Consider the following 21,427-nt stretch of genomic DNA (forward strand, 5'->3'; position numbering starts at 1 on the left):
CTTGCCTAAGGCTTACCTGACTGCAGAACCCTTGCTCAGTCTCAGTGGTGATGCAACTGCTACCCTGACAGGAGCTGAAAGGAACTTTCCCCTATATTTACATTCTATAACTTTATCACTCTCTTCCAGGATCCCTAGAGATCCTAAAGATCACAGCTTCTGTAATAAGCAATATTCCAAAAGACACTTTTCACAGAAAAACCCATCAGTTGTACAGAGTATCGGAGATGGTCCAGTCCTCAAAGGCCTCTAAGCCAGAGGTTTCTCGCTCTGTCTTGAGAAACTCTACGGCTCTGTGGAGGTGCTTTAGTGTTTTCACAAATGAGAAGAATTGTATTTATTATTTATTATTAACCATATACTACAATTATATCAACTATGGATACCATTTTAATATTAAACAGTACAAAATGCATTTGAATGTTCATTCCTCATTTATTTATCTATATGTTTTTCTGTCAGTCTGGAATTCACCACGTTCATCATGAAGGTCTTCTTTATGACCTCGTGTGCATCTCAACATGTCTCCTTTACATCGCCAAGTCGCTGTTAAGGACCACAAGGCTATAGTCCCCGAGGCAGATGTGATATTTGACTCATCTCTCTGTTGCCAGTGCCAATCAGATATTGCACACGCAGCATGTGTTCAATAAGCATTCATTAACAATGACGGCAACCTTCACGACAACAATGGACCCTTTGGGAGTCAGCATCACTCAACAGCCCAGAAAGCTGGTCTCCACGAGTTCTCTCTCTACACTTCCCCAGGAAGCAGATAAACATTAAAAATGTTAAATGTTAAGGTAAAAATGAAAATGAAATTAGACATTTACTTTGTGAACTTTCAATTTTTTTATTTTAAAATATTTAAATGGAAAGTTCACAAAGTAAATATCTAATTTCATTTTCATTCTGCTTGTAAAATACCAAGTTTTTTTTCTTCTCCGAACTAGAATCTCAAACAAAAGGAAAGATGGATTTCCTGTTTGGGTGGAGGTATGGGAGAATGTGGCCACAATCTATGCGCACTGCATTGCTGATTCCAAAGGCTCTCCCAGACAGATATTTCAACTCGTGATGAGTGCGAGCAACCAATCCAGAGTCTCTTCACGTCTGTGTATGGGGAATAATTATCATAAGAGACGTTAGCGATGATTTTCCAGCGTGATGTAAGCAGAGGCAGCAGCGCCAAGCAAGCGTCCTTGTCACGCGCATTCCAGCCTCCTGGATTACTTCACTCACAGCTCCCTGATTAGGATGCACGCCGTGTGCCGCTTAATACAATCTGCCATCAAATGCCAAGTACTTCAGACCTAAATTAGGAAATATGTCCAAATACATAGAATGATGCTAAGAGCCCTAAGTGGATCTCTCTCTTCCTTTATGAGGCCTGAGGCTCGTCATCAACCTAATGCTCTTAAACAAGGCAATTCGGTCTTCTAACCCTCCACCTCTGAGAGCAGAATTTAATTCAGGCAGCAAAAGAATTAATAAAGATTATATGGTGTCATAAATATGTGTTCATGGATGAAAGTATTTTTGATAGATTCAGGAACTATGAGACATAAAAACTGATTTTAAAGGGCTGCCTGGGCATGAAGGCTACATTAACAGAGTTCACACTGATTTTTGCACAACAGCATAAGAGATGAGGCCAGAGGAATTACTTTTACATTTGTTTTCTTTTACAATCATATGCCACTTAACAGTGACTACCTATGAGGTCCTGTATGTCACTGAAGTCTGAGAACCCAAGAATGCAACATCAGAACTTAAGAATCCATTTTTAACTTAAGAATCCATTTTTATCCAAAAGTAAAAAACTGTCAAGCAGCCCTTCTTCCTATGTACAGCTTACGAGGCAAGACGTAGGAACTGATGAAAAAAATATCAAACATTTCCTGCCCAATACTTTCTGCTGGCAATAGGCACAGCTGTTAGGAACTCTTGGGTGACACTTAGAGAAGAAGTAATAGAATAATGGATTCCTCGGCCCGTTTCAGAAGCCCTCAGCAACTCAGCATCTTCCAGTGGATTGGCTCAACACAACTCCACAGCCAAAAGGTTTAAACCACCTACATGGCTTAAAGAATCCAGGAATGTGGTTCGGGACAGGAGCCCAAATGTCACGTGTTCAACCCTCCTCCTTTTACAGAAGAGAAAAGAGGCAGGTCAGATTAAAATAATTGTGGGCTCTTTCTCAAATGGGTCCTAAAAAAGCCCAGAAGGGGAGCATATCCGTGTATGCTGCAGCTCTTTCTTGCCACCATGACACTGGCCAGATAGGGCTGTCAGTCACGCTACACTGATTCTAGGTGAAGTGGTGTGTTCTAGTCATTCACTCTAAAAGCAGAGAGTTGAAAAATAAGTTAAATGAAGGGCAGGACCAGTCAGATCTCTGTATATCCCCCCGGCCTCATCTTATTGTGATCTTTCTGTAAAGCCTATTGGAGAAAAGCCGTCCAAGAGCCACTAGGGGAAGGGGATGCCCTGCCATCCACCACTGCCCAAGGTACAACTTCTGTGGAGGGCAATGTCTATCAAAATCATGGAGGCACATGTCCCTTTGACCCAGCAAGTCTACTTGGAGGAACTGATCCTACAAATACATTCATGTGGACCAAGTGTTGTTTACAATAGCAAAACAGCAGGAGCAATCGATCATCCATCCATAGGGAGCTAGCAAATTAATTAAAGCACATCCACAAAGTATAATATCATAAAGTTGCAAAAATCAAAACCAAAACACGAATAAGTTCTTTGTTATGTCATAGAAATGATCTCCAAGAGATTCTGTTGCAGGAAAAAGCAAGCTGCAGACAAAAATATAGCACTTTACTATTTTCATTGTTTAAAGTGGGGTTGAGACCACGTGTGGTAATTTGATTATAAGTGCATAAACTATCTCAGGAAGAATGCACAAAAAACTGGCAACGTTGGTTTGGCTCCAGATAGAGAAATTGGGTGGCAGGTTGAAGGGAGTGGGAAGGAGTCCTCCCACCACACACCCTTCCTATCTTTTGATTCATGAATTAGGTGAATGCATTACCCAGTCAAAAAATACATTTCTATAGATGTTTAAAAATCTGTGTTCTCTTTTCTGTTCCATTGGTCTACGTATCTACTTTTACACCAGTACCACACTTTTACACCAGTACTATTCCATTGGTCTATGTATCTGCTTTTACACCTGTACCACTATGTATCTACTTTTACACCAGTACCATCTACTTTTCTACCAGTACCAGTATGTACTTTTATACCAGTACCAGTAAGTATCTACTTTTACCACCAATACCATGCTGTTTTGATTACTATAGCCTTGTAGTATAATTTGAAGTTGGGTAATGGGATGCCTCTAGAGTTGTTCCTTTTGCTTAGGGTTGCCTTGGCTATTTGGGCTCTTTTTGGTTCCATATTAATTTTAGGATTGTTTTTAAACATACACTGAGGAAAGGATACCCAATTCAATAAATGGTACTGGGAAAATTGGATAACCACATGTAGAAAAATAAAACTGGATCCCTGTCTCTCCATATATAAAATTAACCAAGATGGATTAAAGACTTAAATCTAAGATTTGAAACCATAAAAATTCTAGAAGAGAACTTAGGAAAGACTCTTCTGGACATTGGCCTAGGCAAATAATTTATGTCTAAAATCCCAAAAGCAAATGTAACAAAAACAAATAAATGGCAGCTAATTAAACTAAAAAGCTTCTGCACAGGAAAAGAAATAATCAACAGAGTAAACAGACAACCCACAGAATGGGAGAAAATATTTGCAAACTATATATCCAACAAAGGACTAATATCCACAATCTACTAGGAACTCAAATAAATCAGCAGAAAAAAAAAGCCAAAACAAATAATCCCATTAAAAAATGGGCAAATAACATGAACAGATATTTCTCAAAAGAATATATACAAATTGCCAACAAACATAAGAAACAATGCTTAACATCACTAATCATCAGGGAAATGCAAATTAAAACCACAATGAGATGCCGCCTCATCCCAGCCAGAAAGGCCATTATTAAAAAGTCAAAAAACAGACCGGGTGCAGCGGCCCATGCCTGTAATCCCAGCACTTTGGGAAGCCAAGGCAGGAAGACCACGAGGTCAGGAGTTTGAGACCAGCCTGGCCAACATGGTGAAACTTCGTCTCTACTAAAACTACAAAAACTAGCCAGGTGTGGTGGCACACGCCTGTAATCCCAGCTACTCGGGAGGCTAAGGCTGGAGAATTGCTTGAACCTGATCAGTGGAGGTTGCAGTGAGCCGAGATCACACCACTGCAATCCAACCCGGGCGACAGAGCAAGACGTCATCTCAAAAAAAAAAAAAAAAGTGAAAAATCAATAGATGTTGGTGTGGATGTTGTGAAATGGGAATGCTTATACACTGCTGGTGGAAATGTAAACTAGCACAATCTCTATGGAAAACAGTATGGAGATTTCTCAGATAACTAAAAGCAGATCTGCCATTTGATCCAGCAATCCCACTACTGGATATTTACCCAAAGGAAAACAAGTCACTGTATAAAAAAGACACCTGCACACAAATGTTTATTGCAGCAGAAATCACAATTGCAAAGATATGAAGCCAACCTAAGTGCCCATCAACCAATAAGTAGATACAGAAAATGTCACACACACACACCACACACACACACACACACACACACACACACACACACCCCATGGAATAATACTCAACCATAAAAAGGAATGAAATAATGTCCTTTGTAGCAAGTTGGGTGGAACTGGAGGCCATTATCCTAAGTGAAGTAACTCAAGAATGGAAAACTAAATATCGCACGTTCTCACTTATAAGTGGGAGCTAAGCTACGGGTATGCAGAGGCATAGAGTGGCACAGGAGGACCCTGGAGACTCAGAAGGGTACTGGGTTCAATGTGTACTATTTGGGTGACAGGTACACTAAAAGCCCAAGCTTCACCACTATGCAGTTCATCCATGTAACCAAAAACCCTTTTTACCCCCCTAAAGCTATTGAAATAAAACGATTTTAATTTAAAAAAAGACTCTAATCTTCCAAAAAAGGGCAAAAATACATAGTTGCTATTTTTTCTATGACTACGTGGCCCATAACACTGCTGGCAAACCCAGGTGTGGGCCCTAACTTTGACGCCTGAAACCCAAGTCTGGGAGCCCCTGTCCAACAGGCAAATCAAGATGTTGCAGGGCCCAGACTGTCTGATCCCTTCCTACCCAAGCTGGAGGTGACTGATCAGCCAGCTACATTCGAAGACTTTTTTAAAAAAAAAGATTAAACAGATAAGCTTTTGCTAAATTACTCGGCTTTGTTTCCTTAGAAAACTATGTTTATTAACAGAGCTAGGTTCCTTGACAAGCACCAGTTTGCTGAAATCTGTGTGTAATGCTGTTTTAACGTGCCAATGCCAGGAACACTACTGGTGCTCAGTATTTGTGATGAATACACAATGGGTTGGCTAGCCAGATACAGGAACGGGTGGATTTGAGCCATTATTACTCTATGCGCATGCAGCTGAGGTGCCTATAACATGCTAATGTAGGCATCATACGGTGTAAGAATATTCTCCAACTAAACAAAAATAACACCTCTGGAATACTTCAACAGGTTAGGGAGCTTTAAGTTTCTGACTAAAAGTCAGTTTCAACATTTGGACTTCACTGTCTGCTTTTATCACAGTTAATCAATAATGGACTATAGCTAAACCCCAGTTTTGTATCAGGTACAAACAAATATAAACCAAATGCTCTGTCTCATAAAACCTTCATCTGAATCCTAGATATACAGGCCGGAGGCACAGATACAAACCCTAGTGTGGATATAGCTCCAGGCAAACTCCACTGCTAATAGTCTCACACCAGCCTAATAAAATGTGCTGGGATAGATGCTGCCGCCAGGCTGAAGCAAAGAGATGGCCAAGCATGGTATTCACAAGCAAAGTGACACCAAGCCTCGCACATGAGACTATTTGGGAATTATGACATCACATTAGAGCACAGCAGGAGGATACTAAAATCTCACAGAGTTACCCATGACATGACTTAATTCACGTAGAGCTGTTATATGACAATTACGTTTCTTAAAAATGCAAGTTTTTCTGAGGAAGCAGAAAATCCATTAAGCGCAATGGGATGGAAAGTCTCATCTCTGTAAAAATAAGCAAAGTTACATAGATAAAGCTTGGTGTTCCTCTTACTTTTGAGTGGGTGGCATTCCTGTTAGAGAAACATCTCAACACAAAGTTATTACCAACACTACTAACAAGTAGCCATTCACCCACACGAGTGTTTGGAGGGTTGGTGCTGTGCTCACAACATATTTGGATGACTAAATGCTACTGTCAGCTTCCAAAGAGACATTTAGAAACATTCTTGTAGCAAATTTATTTCCACTCCTAATTTTAAAACACCAACGAAAATACCAGCTTACAAGTCATTTGAGGGACTATACTTTTTTTTTTTTTTTTCTGTAGAGACAGGGTCTTGCTATGTTGTCCAGGCTGTTTTCAAACTCCCAGCCTCAAGCCATCCTCCTGACTTGGCCTCCCAGAGTGCTGGGATTATAGATGTGAGCCACCGTGCCCAGCCAGGGACTGTACATTTTTAACCAAGGATTTTTCATAAAATTAATGTATTAATCAGCTGATTCTTACAGTGAATGCTTTCAGTTGGGTTGGAAATTTTGAGAGGAATCAAAAAAACCCCACTGCCTTACATCCGTATCTGAAGGATCCTTGTGCTGGGAAACTGCCCCTTTAGGTAGTTTCTCAAATGTATCCATTACAACTGTATTACTACAGGAATAAATCCATTCAGATAAGTCAAAGAGAAAAAGGACCTACCTGATAAAACATTTATAAAAAGTATGAAAAATTTAAACCAGACTAGTACTGAATATAACTATCACCTCTCTATACTGAGAGCTCTAAAAATAAATGAGATAACACAAACTTGAAAGCACACCAGATGAAAAATTAGAAAGCAAATGGTCTCTCCTCTCTCAACAAATGAGCTCACCAGGGATGGGAAAAGAAAGTTTTTTTAGAACACAAGAAAGGAAACTGCCTTAGGAAACCAATTCCTGCTCCTTCCCTCCTGAGCTGGAAGACAAAACTCAGGAGTTATATCATGACACATCTTCCAGCTAGGACACAATGGAGATGCCCCAACCAAACTGCAGCATAGGGGGAGGCCTTTTCACAGTGGGATGACAGGACGCCACACATATAGCATCTACGCTTAGTCTGTCTTCCTGGATGAAGAATGTATCACTGGGATCCAAGATGCTTCCATTCTTAACCATTTACTGGGCTGCAAAACCAATCACTCCTACATAAATGAGATTTGACCTTACAGGTCAAATACATGGAGGAAATAAGATGTAAAAGTAAGCACCACCAGAGGCTGGACTCCAACTATGGGTGGGAGTAATAACGGGAGGTTCAGGAGCCAACAGATCGTGAGCTCTCATGTGCCAGGCACCATGCCTCAAGCTTTACATATGGCTTTTCATTTAATCCTACAACTCTAAGAAGCAGGCACTATTATGAACTCTATTTTACAAATGAGGAAACTGAGGCATAAAGAGGGTTAAGGAACGTACTAACAGTCACACAGGGTCTGCGGGCCCAGACACATTCCTTCGCAGGAATCCCACCAACTGACAGAAAGGGTCAGGAGCAGGGAAATTGGAAAGAAAAAAACCAAAATGAAACAAAAACTTTCTCTCTCTTCCACTTGGTCCCACTGATAGGGAGAGTTCTATAAATCAGCTCTTAGACCAAGTATTTGGCCTACAGTCAGGATAGTAAGATGCTAGGGAGTGATAAAATTTAGTCATCACTCAAAGAATTTCCATTCAAAACCTGTCTTCCTGCTTCTGACTCAGAGTTTCAGAAGGCACTTTTATGCACTGTTGGTAAGAATGTGAATTCTGATGCACCTTTTTCGAAAAGCAACTTGGCAATGTCCATCATTATCGCAAGTACACATCCTAGAGATACACTATATATACAAGGACTTCTGCAAGCTGCAATATACATTGTAGCGTTGCTTATAGCAGCCAACACAGTGAAAGCAAGCTAAATGCCCACCAGTGAGGGGCCTGGCTAAACAGGCTATGAGCTAGAAGCATATGCTGGAATCCTAGGGAGGGAGAGTTGGTAAGAGCTGACATGGAATGCTCTCCCCAAGGCACATTATGGAGTAAAAATGCTGGGTACAGAACACTATGTATACTGTGATCACATCTCTACAACAATATGTTTTCAGTATACAAATGTACTTATATATGCATTACATTTTTCTAGGTGGATACCTCAAAACTGTTAATAGTTTATTCTATGCAGCGAAGTTGGGGGAAGGGAGGAGAAAGAAAACGATTAATTTTCATTTTCAATCCTTTTGAAGTTCTTTGAATTTTTTGACCATGCTTATATACTGCCCTATCTGGAAAAATATTGAAGAGCTTTAATTTTTCAAGTCCCTGCTAAAAAATAAATCTATGTTCTTTTTTGTTAATTATACATCTTGCTAGTTGTGTACCTTGCTTCCTTCGTACACCCATCCCAGGCCCTGTACACCAAAAGCAACTTGGCTGGCAGAGACGTCTAGACATGTGACAGGCGGGCCGTGGGCATAAAGGAGGGTTCTGGCAGAGTCTTCGGCTTTGAGCAGGTACATCAGATCTCCAGCAGCGGCTACTGCCACAGGGTACCTTCCAGTTTCTGGAACTATTTCAAGGTACTGAACCTGTTAAACGGTAAGAGTTGTTTAGTCCCACAAATTCATCCTGACTTGGTCAAAAATATGCAATTCCACCTACACATCAATGCGAAGGCCAGCAACCCAACAGAAAAAAGATGGGCAAATGAAACACCCACAGGAAATGAAACACAAACAGCTCTTACACAACAGAAAAGATGTTCAGTGTAAGAGAAACATAAGACATGCCTAAAAAGAGAAATACAAAATGAAAATTCATTGAAATATGATGCTTCATCTTTCATATCGGTAAAGATCAAGAAATCTGATAACACCCTAGGCTGGAAGTGAAGGAGGGAAAAACCATGTTCCATGTTTCTGGATTCCACTTATTGCTGGTGGGGACATAAATCTTGTCCAGCTTCTATCAAGGGAACTTTGGCAACTCTTATCAAAATACCAAATGAACATACACTCTGACCTAGGACATCCACTTCTAGAAGTTACTTACAAATAAACTCACAAATATAAAAAATAATTATATACAAGGTTATTCATGAACTGTAGTACAATTGTGTCTTAGCTAAAAACTAGAAAAACGGAAACACCCATTACTAAGGGACTAATTAAGTAACTTAGTGTATCTATACACTGGAATACCATGCAGTCATAGAGGGAAGCATGAAAACGTTCTTTATAAAACGAAACAAATGGGATGATTCTCCAAGATATACTTAGCGGGTAAAGCAAGGATGCAAGATGAGTAAGGTAACCTCACCTGCTGAATGTGTACAAGGTGGGGGCGGAGAAAGTACACCACACGCTTGACTCGCACATCCATAAATCTACTAACAATGGCTGCCTTCAAGGAGGGAAGTGGATTATGAGATGCAGAGATTTCCCACCATCAGCCTTATTGTGTCTTTTAAATTCTGAACCATGGGGATGTAATAGCAATTCAAAAAATAAAAGGTTTTTTGTTTGTTTGTTTGTTTTGTGTGTGGTGTTTTTTGTTTGTTTTTACAAGAAACTGAATAAGTAACATTCACTCAGTTCCAAATTCGCAAAAAAGAATATTTTAACATTCGTGCCAAAATGTGTGGCCAAAAGGTTCAAAATATCCAAGTGATCTGCTGTCTCCTGGTTTCAATGTCATCAGGGTCCATCTGGCCACCAGAGGGTAAGGAAGGGATCTACAAACACATTTTTCTACCCACCCTGCTCCCCAGTCCTGAATGCGTCACCACCGGCACTTTGTCTAATGTGCACGAGTCTGAGACGCACTTTTCAAGAATAATTTGATTCTGTCCATCCACAGGCGGCCCATTTCTCCACGGTGCTGTTCCCAACAGGCTTTCGCCTCTTCGAGTAAATCACGAGAGGACACATGGAAGGTGAGCCACGCTGTGTAATAATGAAAATCCACAGTGTGAAAGGACAGCGCTGCCCTGACCATACGCCAAAGAGTTCAAAGCCGGCCTCCGGAACACTGTCCAGAGGAGCTGGAGGGAGCGTCAACATCCGGGGGACTCTCCTAATCCTTGGGCCCAGCTTCACAAGCAGCAGGTCCATCACAAAGGACAGCCGCTCTAGGCTAATATCGCAGACCTGGGAACACTGCCACTGCCATTCAGGGGCGTATATGGACAAGACAAAACTGGCTTGGCTCTTCGGGCCAGGGGTGCCTTTTCCAAGGATACTCAGAGCATTTTGTGGGAACCTTTCACCCAAAGTGAAAAATAATTCCTAAACCATGCATAAAACCCGCCTCAGACAATGGCTGCTTGGTTCCTCTCACTCCTCCAAATCATTTGTTATTTTCCTACAACGGACATCCTCTGTCTAGCCCTTTAACTTTATCTCCGTGTTGGCTTTCTGACAGACCAAGAGGCTGAGACTGACAGTGGTGGTGCCATTTGCTGGGGGCTGTAAACTACTTCAAAAAGCTTCCAGTCTGTGCCAGGATGCCACCTTATTGCCAAGGCAGGATTTGCACTTTACAGAGAAACTGGCATCTTAAGTATCTGGGTCCACTTAGTGATTGCTGGTCTACAGTATTCTTTAATCACAGACTAAATAGTACTTTGGAAGTTTTGAGAACAGAAATATACTTTCACATTTTTCTAATAAAACCCAGATGAGTTGACATCATCAGGCCATCTTGGGGGAGCACTATTTCCAAAGTGCAGATGCTCATGGAGGTGAAGCAGTGATGCCATGGCTTTCTAAGTTATTCTAGTCTAAGATTTCCACCAGAGAGGAAGAGGGAGGAACAGGATTGGTTCCAGGTCAGGCCCTCAATTCATCACTCAGTGTTGGCTTTTCTGCTCACTCTCCTACCAGTGCCAAAATCAAGTTTGTTTAAATTAAATCCAAACTCAGCATAGACAGATTTGAGAACTTCCTTCTTAGCCCCAAATCATCTCCCACTCTACGAATATAGAGGTTCCTGTATAAATGAACTCAGAAATAAGCTCGACATAAAGAATTCTTAAGGCTGGCTGAACTGCACAGGTGACATCCTGGAACATGGCTACCCCATTAACACCGACTTAAATCTATCTTCACTCAGGAGTTACTTTCAATTTCAGGTGAGACAGTCTTGGGATGAAGGAAGTGTAGGAATGGAAACCTTCCTTCCCATATGGACTGGGATAACACCACTGAACTCATTCTCGCTTATATATTAGGTCAGAAACTGATCATCAATTCCCAAGGGTAAGATTCCACCGTGTTAGTCTGAAAAAGGCCAAGGAACCACAGTGATGAGCAGCTCTGACCCTGAAGTCAGCCCTAAGGTTTGAATCACAACTTCTTAGCTCTGAGAACTGGGGCAAGCCAGTTCACTGCTCTAAGCAGCAAAGTGACTTCTTGGTAAATGGGGAAAACACTACTACCTATTTTGTAAGGCTGTAGTTAGATTTATGGATGTAAGGCCCACAGGAAGCTCTGAGTGAATGGGAGTTACCAATGCCATTAGTACATGCTTATATTAGACCCAGAGATTCTAAGAATAGAAAATAAAATGACCAGACTAAAAAGCTCACCAGTTTCGGAACTTCAAATTCCGCAGCTATCTGCCAGTACCCCTCCTCACTGGGGGACAGCATCACGACATCAAAAGCAGAAGCTGTGGCTACAGTTGCATCGTCCTGGCTGAGGGCTAGTGCCTGTATTCTTGCATCATGTTCAAAACGATGAACAGGGTACTTTCCGGTCCTTAAATCCCAAATATTAAGAAACCCTATGCAGCAAAAAAACAATGCAGGTAACAATTTTAATTCACTTAATATGTTCAATTATTTTAAAAACATGCAACATAAAGGAAAATTTTTTAAAGGGGATACCTTGGAAATGAGACCCAAGCCTAAACACGAAATCACTTATGTTGCATATATACCTGACGCACATGGCCTGAAGGTAATTTTATACAATATTTTACTTTTTTATTTTTTAGAAACAGTGCCTCACTCTTCGCCCAGGCTGGAGTGCAGCGGTGCTATCATAGCTCACTGCATTCTTGAACTGATGCACCTAAGTGATCTTCCTGCTTCAACCTCCCAAATAGACAGGACTACAGGTGCATGCCACCATACCCAGCTAAAATTTTTTGTAGAGACACAGTCTCAGTATGTTGCCCAGGCTGGTTTTCTGAACTATTGGGGTCAAGCAATCCTCTTGCCTCTGCCTCCCGAAGTGTTGGAATTACACGTGTGAGCCAATGTACCTGGTCTATGCAATATTTTAAATAATTCTGTGCATTAAGCAAAGTTTTGGCTACCAACCCATCACATAACGTTAGATGTGAAATTTCCTACATGTAGCATCGTGTCAGTGCTTAAAAAGTTTCAAAGCATTTTGGAATTTTGGATTAGGGATGCTCAGCCTATATTTTACATCCTTCCTTAGCACCGTCCTCCTTAAGTCTCTGTTAGCAGCGGCGCTTTATTTTGCATAGCTCTAAAACATGTGCTTCAATATCCCACACTTGTCAAAAATGCCAATTTTCCACTCTTCTCCCAGCACCTGGAATGCTGCTACCCAGATTAATTCCTCTTTCACACACTGGCCATGTCACCACCTTTCTCCAGGGTGGTTTCCAGACCGGTAGCATCAGTACCACGTGGCAACTTATTAGAAATGCAGACTGTCAGGCACCAGCAACTCTGGGGATGTCCACTGGAGTTTAGAACCAGTGGTCTACAGGAAGTTACACTTTTCTACCAGTCAGATAAGCTTTTCTGTACTTAGCATGTCATTGATTCTCCTTTCCTCACAAATAATTTCATTTTATCATTCCCAAGCTATTTCCTTCCCTTCGAAGATTTACCCAAGAAAATAATTACTCTCTGCATGAGGCTGGTTACTGCCTTGCTCCAATTCCAATTGATTCAATTTTTCAAAATTCATCAAGAAATAAATGTGTGGAGATAACACAGTCTGTGGCTATTTGAGGTCAAATCCAGCTCCAGCACTTGTTAGCTGATGGACTTAGGGGAGTTGCTTAACAGCTCTGAGCCTGTTTGCCTTTCTGTAAAGCTGAAGACAACATTACCTACTACATAGGACTGTGGGGCAGATGAAAGGAGACCAGCCACACGAAGCACTGAAGATGGACCAATCCTTTCTTTTATTTCTATGCAGTCTATAGTTCCTGTTGTGTTATAAAACATATTTAATCTATCAATGTTAATTTCCCTTCTATTGCTCATCCGTAAATCTAGCCCTATTTACTATAACTTCCTATTATCTAGAACAGACCAAGCTTTTTGCTTTTCTTCTCTTGGCAGTGTATCTTCCTATCTTTCTTTTTTCTTGCCTTCTACTTTGTCTTTAAACCATAAGTGCTTTGAGTTTAGGATCTTACTATAAAGGATCATTCAGCACTAAATAAATATAGAGAATTGGAAGAAAATAATACATTTGGGCTGCTTTGCCAGACTTTCAAACTGTCAGTAGGCTAAGTAAGCAATTATAAACAAAAGCAGAGCCTTCTTCAAGCTAAATGTTGCTTCGCAACTAAAACACAGTGTACTCTTAAGAATTATGATAAACTTGGGGGATAAGCGGATCACAAAAGGTTCCACAACACATTCCCCTGGCAATTATTTTGGCAAATTCTTTCCATCCTGACTCAGAAGAGAAAAATATGCTGCAGAAAATGCCAGTGGCTCTACACATCAGATAGGAGATCAGCTCTCCCATGCCAAGATGTCTGCTCTTAACATGGGCTTCCTTCAAACACTGCATTGCATTTGTTTGCATTTGTTTTGAGACATCACAACAGTAAAGAGAAAAAAACACTGCCATTTGCATAGAGCTTCTGAGTCTTCAGAGACTCATGTGTCTCCTCTCACGGAGCATTCACTTCCATCTTGGGAGGAGGAGCACCATTTTACTCCTCTCACAGAAAAGAAACAGAAGCACCGAGCAGTTAAACAACTTGGTCCAAAGCCACTTGGTATGTCATGAAGCTGGGCTGGAATTTAGCTGGAAAAGTGCAGGATGAGTGGCTGCATTTGTAAGTGCATAAAATAACTACGAGTTCAATGAGTAACTGACATACACCACCAAACTCACCCTGGGTGCTGCCAAGCGTGGAAGCTATTTAACCACAGCTCACTCTAAGCACACATGGAGTTTATCTATAAACACATTTTTCATTATTAATCAAGTATTGGTTTTGTTGGCATCATTTTTCCAACAGAACTTTATGCAATAAAACATCCTTCACCACAAGGTTGAGTTGCACAGAGCTATCCTGAGCAGGGTCTTTTCGGGGAAAAAAAAAAAAAAAAAAAAAATTCCAAGGCTCCATCAATTTAATGGTCAAATCTTTCTCTCCTGAAAGACTGTCGTGTTGTCATCTTTTTCAGTTTCCCCTGCTTCAATTATAAAGTGTTGCACTTGGTCAGGTCCTCACTTGTCAGGGGCTGATATCACGTGCACAGTCCTTCAACATCATTTTTAGGTGCAAAATCATTTAGGATTGTTATGTCCTCTTGATGAGTTGATTCTTTATCATAGGCAAAGTCCCTCCGTATCCCTGGTTATTCTAGTCTTTGCTTTGAAATCCACTTTGAGAGTGACATGGCTACGCCAGCTTTCTTTCGATTAGTGTTAGCATGCAGAACTTCTCCCATTTTTTCGCTTGTGTCTTTATATATTGAAACTGGGTTTTCTGTAGACAGCATGTAGTTGGTCTTGCTTTTAATTGGGGCATTTAAATAATTTATATTTACTGTGATTATTGATAAGGTTGGGTTTAATCTACCAGTTCGCTAATTTTTTAAATTTATCCCATCTGTTCTTTGCTCCCTTTTCTCCTCTTTTATTGCCTTTTTTATTTTTTGGATTGAGTATTTGGGATAACTAAATGTGTTTTGTTCCATTTTAATTCCTTTGTTGGTTTGTTAGCCAAAACTCTTTGTTATTTTAGAGGTTGCTTTTGGATTTTAACAGAAGTCTTTAACTTACCACAATCTACCTGCAAGTAATATTGTATCACTTCACATGTTATATAAGAACTTTGGCTGGGTGTGGTGGCTCATCCCTGTAATCGCAGCACTTTGGGAGGCTGAGGTGGGCGGATCACTTGAGGTCAGGAGTTCAAGATCAGTCTAGCCAACAAAGTGAAACCCCGTCCCTAGTAAAAATACAAAAAATAGCTAGGCATGGTGGTGGGCACCTGTAATCCCAGCTACTCAGGAGGCTGAGGCACGAGAATTGCTTGAACCTGGGAGGCAGAGGTTGCAGTGAGCCGAGATCGTGCCACTGCACTCCAGCCTGGGTGACGGAGTGAGACTCTCAGTTAAAAAAAAAAAAAAACTTCAGAACAGCATACTTCTATTTCTTCCCTTCCAGCCTTTGTGCTATTATTGTCATACTTTTATTTCTACATGTTACAAACTTTTTATTCGTACATCTTGTAAACCTTACATACATCGTTATTACTTTTGCATAAGCAGGCAATTATCTTTTAAAGATATTTAAATAATTAAAAAAGCCATTTCCATTTATCCATGTAATTACCACTTCTAGTTCTTTCACTGTCACTTTCAACATCACAAAGTTCTGCAGCTTCTGCAGGGTATGCAATTTCACTTTGAACTGTATTGTTGGATATCTGCCCCAAAAGCATATGGGCAGAGTGGGCAGGAATAGATACAGAACCTAACAGGGAGGGGTGTTTGAGTGAAAGCTAATTTTATAAATCGTCAATTTATCAGTTACTACAGTTATGTCATGGCTATTTTTATAATCTCAAAACTGCAAGGACTTGAATAGTGAATAACTGAATTATAAGAATGCTCTATAATAGTGTGGCTGATTATCATCAGCTACATTTAGCCAAAAAGGAATCAATGCAGTAATACATTCAACAGGTAGTTACGGAGCTCCCTGTTTTGTACCAAGGCACTATTCTAGGGACTGGGGTATCACAGTGAATAAGACAAAATAAAACAAAAAAAGTCCCTGACTGATGGAGCCAACATTTTAGTGACATATAAGAATTGAAAGGATACCTGTTCTCACAAAACACACACTGGAGAGAAACAAATATTTAATAACTAAATTATAAAACACAGTTATCACAGAGAGATATACACAAAGCACAATGGAACAAGGAATAAGCTTAACTTTTGGTCATGCTGTCACACTATTTTAAGACCCCAGAAAAGCAGCAGCAAACTTTTCTAGACGTTTTAACTTGAACCAGGTCCACATTTATTGCGTAACTACTAAGGAAGAAGTAGTCAATGTCCGTCAGAGCCAAGGAAATTCACTTCTCAAATAGGTATTTTTTTTATCTGATGTAAATTCATTTGAAAAGTCAAATTTTATCATACTGCAGACCTAGCAATGAAATGGATTTGGCTCCTGACACTGTGTGAATTTGTGAAGTGGCAAGACTGTGTCCTTTTCCCTCTCTACACCCTACGGTAGGGAATTCAGAGTGCTGGATGTGGCTATACATCAATAAAGGTTTGCTGAATGCTTGTCATATGTTTCAACATCGAAACATTTGGTTGTACGAAACCCACTGAAGCTGGCTTAAACACAAAAGGAAACTGGAATGAGGCTATTTCATGGAGCCCAAGGGCAGGAAGTACAGCTGGAGGTGATAAGGGATCAGAAGCAGGAACCAGGAAGACATGCAGAACCAAGGTAGTGTATACAACTTGTGTGCACCACAGATCTTATCTCTGCTTCTCTCTGCAATTCTATTTCATTCTTCTCTTCGGAAACCAGCTTTCTCTCATCCCTGGGCACATGAAGAAAGGGTGGTGTCTCCATTCCAGGAGGTCTTCGACTCCAAGCATGCAACAAAGTCTGAGTCCCAGCCAGCCCATCCCAGTCCATGAATCAGCTTCCCCCAGGACTGACGCCCCATCCCTCATCCAATTAGCTGAGGCCAAAAGACTAACTCAAATACTATGAACATGCCCACCTGGCAAGGGCCTGGGGAGGGACCTCAGGGCAAGGAGACATCCCCCGCCCGCCCCGGCAGAGGTCTCTACAATCTCTCTCCTGCACAGTAGGCCAAGGTAAAACAAGAGAAATAGTCTCGGCAAACACAAAGGGAGGTTCTACTTGGTTTCTTAGCAGTGGCATAAGCAGCAAGCCTTTTTTTTTTTTTTTTTTTTTTTTTTTTTTTGCCATTCCCTGCACCAGGCATCATCCTGAAGGCCGGAGTGTATAGCCCCCGTTTTGCCCCTAGAGAAACAGAAAGAGCAAGTGTTTTTCTTCCTTCCTGACCAAACCTCAGTAGCTGGATAAAAGATGATTAATTCTGAGGAGTGCTGGGATCGCAACAACACTGTTTCACTCATAACAAACAGGAAAAGGATGCAGACAAAAGAAGAAACTGGGTCTCTTGAAACATCCGGAAGACAAGTGAGGGCCACTGGCCTAATAAAGGAGAAGGGGCAGGGCCTGGCAGTCCCACCTGCTCCCTGGGCTCAGGACCCTCCACCTTGACAAGCAGCAGCCAGGCTGAAGGAACTGTGAGCTCAGCCTAGACTAGGAACAGCCATTAACGATGACATGAGTAACGATGGCCAGTCTTTCGAAGAGACATAAAGCCTGCTCAGCAGCTGTGGATGGGCACCCATGCCAGTTTGCAGCAGGCCCCTCCCACCTCCCTAAGGAGGCCAGCCAGAGTGTGGTAATGAAACTGCACATAGTGGAAATGGGATCTAAATGAGTTTAAACTGATTTATGTTAGCTTTTGTAAAGATTACTCGATATCTGGAAAGTGCTACCACTGTGAAATAATGTCGACAATCCTTAAGACCTCCGTCTAATGGTACTTGCACAGAATATTTATATTCTTCGTCATGGGAACAAGGACCATAATGGATACCATTTTTGTTTTATTAGGGATGCATATTTAAATTAATCTGCTATTTGCCTAAACAATTAGCTGCTTCTGTTTGTGTGCACAAAGCCAAAATTGCAATTAAGCTTCCATCAAAAAGATAAGTCCCAACTAAAACTGTCCCGGTGGAGTCGTAAGAGCTCAGGGCAGAACTTTCCAAAATTACTTTTTAGCATAATGGTAATTATGTTAATTGCCTGAAAGGTAAATAACTGCTGAACTGGTTTTGGAAAAAAACACAATTGGTATACTCCTCCCTCCCCTTTGATCTTTTCCATGCACCACAAAATTTAAAACACGTTAACAGTTTTGAAGGCCATAGACTAGTTCCTTCTGGAACTACAGAGCTGGTCTTGTGGTCTTTAGTGGTTTCTTGATTAGAAATTATTTCAGCCACGAGCTCCCATCCTCTTGAGCTTGCACAATAAACACCTGAAGCTTGGTGTCAACTTCATGATCGTTAAATAGACAGGATCAATTAACTGTGTTCAGAGATACTGAATGAAGTTGACTCTTTATAGACAGCTGGCAATCTCAGTTTCCACCATGTAAATAGGCACTTGCCTATCAGAAATTAAGCAGGAGTCAGAAGAAATTCTGCAACAAAGGAAAAGGCATTTTGACAAAAATTTTAAATATATCCACAGCACTTACTTAACACGTACCTCTTTGTTCATTAAATCCACACATCGCCACTCTGAAATCAGGCCAGAGACATAAAGCTAGCACAAAGTCGGACAGGACAAAAGAAGTTTTTGCTCTTCATGGAAGAGGTGCCGGTGGGAGATTAGTATCAGTGTAGACAAGGGTCACAAAGAACAGCTAAACCACAAGGGTCATGACAAAGGAAAAAGCTGAAGTTTCTTGTTACTGCGGCTACTGTGGCATGCCATCCTGCATTCCCGCTGACCACAGCTCTACAGCTCTGTTGCCTAAAGCAGACAATAAACAGAAAACATTCTGGAAGCTGCATTTTAGATTGACAAGTTTAAAAGAATCTGAATAGGCTTGTGGAGGTGGCGACTGGTTAGGGCATAAACAAAGCAGCGAGATCACCAAAGTAGAAACTGAGTCAAGAGAAGAGGAAGTAAGACTGAATATATTTAGTAGCTCTCAAATTCAAAGCAGAAAGAACACTTGAAAAAGAAGAATGAAAAATGATGAGACAGCAGACTGAAAAGGAGGCACATAGTGTATGTTAAGACTACGGCAATGTGACTAGATAGAAGAATTTCCAGTTAGCATCAAAGGAAAAACAGATTGATGGAGAAGGCAAAGAATGAGGACCAGCTTCTACAAGGGAAAGTTTGAGAGGGCAGGTCATGTGAAAGAGGCATCACTGTGTGCGCAGACTCAGACTGAGGCCAATTTTCTCTATAACCAACATAACATAATACAGACTCTATCTGGAAGAGATCAGCAGACACTGGTAGTAGTAGATGCCTCTAGGGAGGGGAGTGGGGAATCAGTGGACTGGGTGGTAATAGATTTTTAAAAAATTGATCACTGTTGAAGCTGAGTGATGGGTATATGGGGGTGCACCATGCTATTCATTCCATTTTTGTATATTTTGAATTTTTCACAATAAAAGAATTTTTTAAGAATAACAATTTGAAAGGCTATCACTAACAAAAGTAAAAATACCTTAATCTGTGTTTTACAAACGTTTTCAACAGCCACACTACAGACTAAGTGTCTTCTCAGATCTACGGTGAAAATTCCAGTGATGATATTTTGCAGCCTTTAGAAATCTCATTCCAAATCCTCAAAAAAAAATTTAAATTATACTATCAATTAATTCCCTTTCAAGGAAAGTAATAAATGGCTCAAATAAAAAGCAGGGAAAAAAGTTTACATAAAGATTTAGATTATGGTCAAACTACAGTCGGTTCTGAGTTACTTAACGCCAAATAAGAATCAGAAGACAGAAACCACAGACAGTCTAACATCTCACTTGGGCCTTCAGATGCCAATGCAAATCTCCCCAACATATAGATGGTTTTGCCACAAGGCCCCTGATGTCTGGGATGGGGCTCTTGGGTCTCCCTCTCCCCCATGCCCACAGAGTGGATCACGTGTATCACAACAGCCCAATAAAGACAGAGACTCACATGGCCACCTGCCTTCCAGACCAGTGCTCTTCAGATTTTTTGATTACCTCCTGAAATGATTTTGAAAAACAAGGCCTTCTTTTCCCATTTTATATATGAAACCGATAAAATTTTTTTTTGTCATAAGTTGTAAGTAGTGGCAAAAACGTAACTTCTGGCATGTTTGTAAATGTCGATATTTTAAAATAAAATGGCTACACTATTCTTTAAAAAGTATTCTTTGGGAGGCTGGGCAGGGGTAGATCACTTGAGGCTAGGAGTTTGAGACCAGCCTGGCCAACATGGTGAAACGCCATCTCTAATAAAAATACCAAACAAACAAAAAAAAATTAGCCGGTTTGGTGGTTGGTGCATGCCTGTAATCCCAGCTACTCAGGAGGTTGAGGCAAGAGAATCGATTGAACCTGGGAGGCAGAGGTTGCAGCGAGCTGAGATTTTACCACTACACTCCAGGCTGGGCAAGAGAGTGAGACTCTGTTTTGAAAAAAAAAAAAAAAAAAAAAAGGATCCTTTGGAAACAAAATACCAAAGACTAGATACTCATCATCATACTTTTTTTTTTTTTTTTAAGAAAAGGGGAGGTTGCAGGGAATAGCTCGAAGACAAACAGCAAGATATAGAAAAAAGAAATGCTGAGGATCCCTGATTATATAACCACCACCAAAACAACACAGGGGTACCATCTAATCTCAGGCCTCCAAGTCAGTCAGACAGCAGAAAAGGGGCAAGCACATTCTTTCCTAAGGAATCATGTAACATTGTTTTTAAATGGCATTAAATTGCTATGGGAAAAATCCAATCTTATTTAATACTGTAATTTGATGTCTTTTTTGATTTTGAAATAATTTCAGACTTACAAAAATGTTATAAAAATTATGCAAACAGTTCCAGTATAGCTTCATCCAGCTTTCCCAAATGTTAACCTATTACATAACCATAGCAGAATGATGGAAGCCAGGAAATTAACACTGATGCAACATATTTAATCTACAGATTTTATTTGCATTTCACCTGTCCTCTTAGCAGCATATTTTTTCTGGTCCAGGATCCAATCCAGAATTCCACATAGCATTTAGCTGCCATGTCTCCTTCATTGACTCCAATCTGGGGCAATTACTCAGTCATTCCTTGTCCTTCATGACCCTGACACTTTTTGAAAAGTACTGCTCATTTATTTTGTAGGCCTCTCAATTGTCTGCTGTTTCCTCATGTTTAAA

General features: G+C 40.7%; 1 protein-coding gene across 5 annotated transcripts in view; it reads right to left on the bottom strand.

Moving 5' to 3' along the window:
* Nucleotides 1-21,427, bottom strand: part of LOC105495172 (F-box and WD repeat domain containing 8) — a 115,026-nt gene that overhangs the window by 34,228 nt on the left and 59,371 nt on the right. For all 5 annotated transcript variants that reach the window (XR_011608789.1, XR_011608788.1, XM_011764445.3 and 2 more), the window contains exons 6-7: nt 11,765-11,961; nt 8,559-8,765 (exon numbers count right to left, since the gene is read on the bottom strand). Coding sequence is in view for 3 of the 5 variants with exons in the window: in XM_011764445.3 (XP_011762747.2) it covers nt 8,559-8,765; nt 11,765-11,961 (404 nt within the window). In the remaining 2 variants the exon portion in view is untranslated. The remainder of the gene's footprint in view (nt 1-8,558; nt 8,766-11,764; nt 11,962-21,427) is intronic.

Source organism: Macaca nemestrina, chromosome 10 (genome assembly GCF_043159975.1).
Source record: "Macaca nemestrina isolate mMacNem1 chromosome 10, mMacNem.hap1, whole genome shotgun sequence".
NCBI lineage: Eukaryota > Metazoa > Chordata > Mammalia > Primates > Cercopithecidae > Macaca > Macaca nemestrina.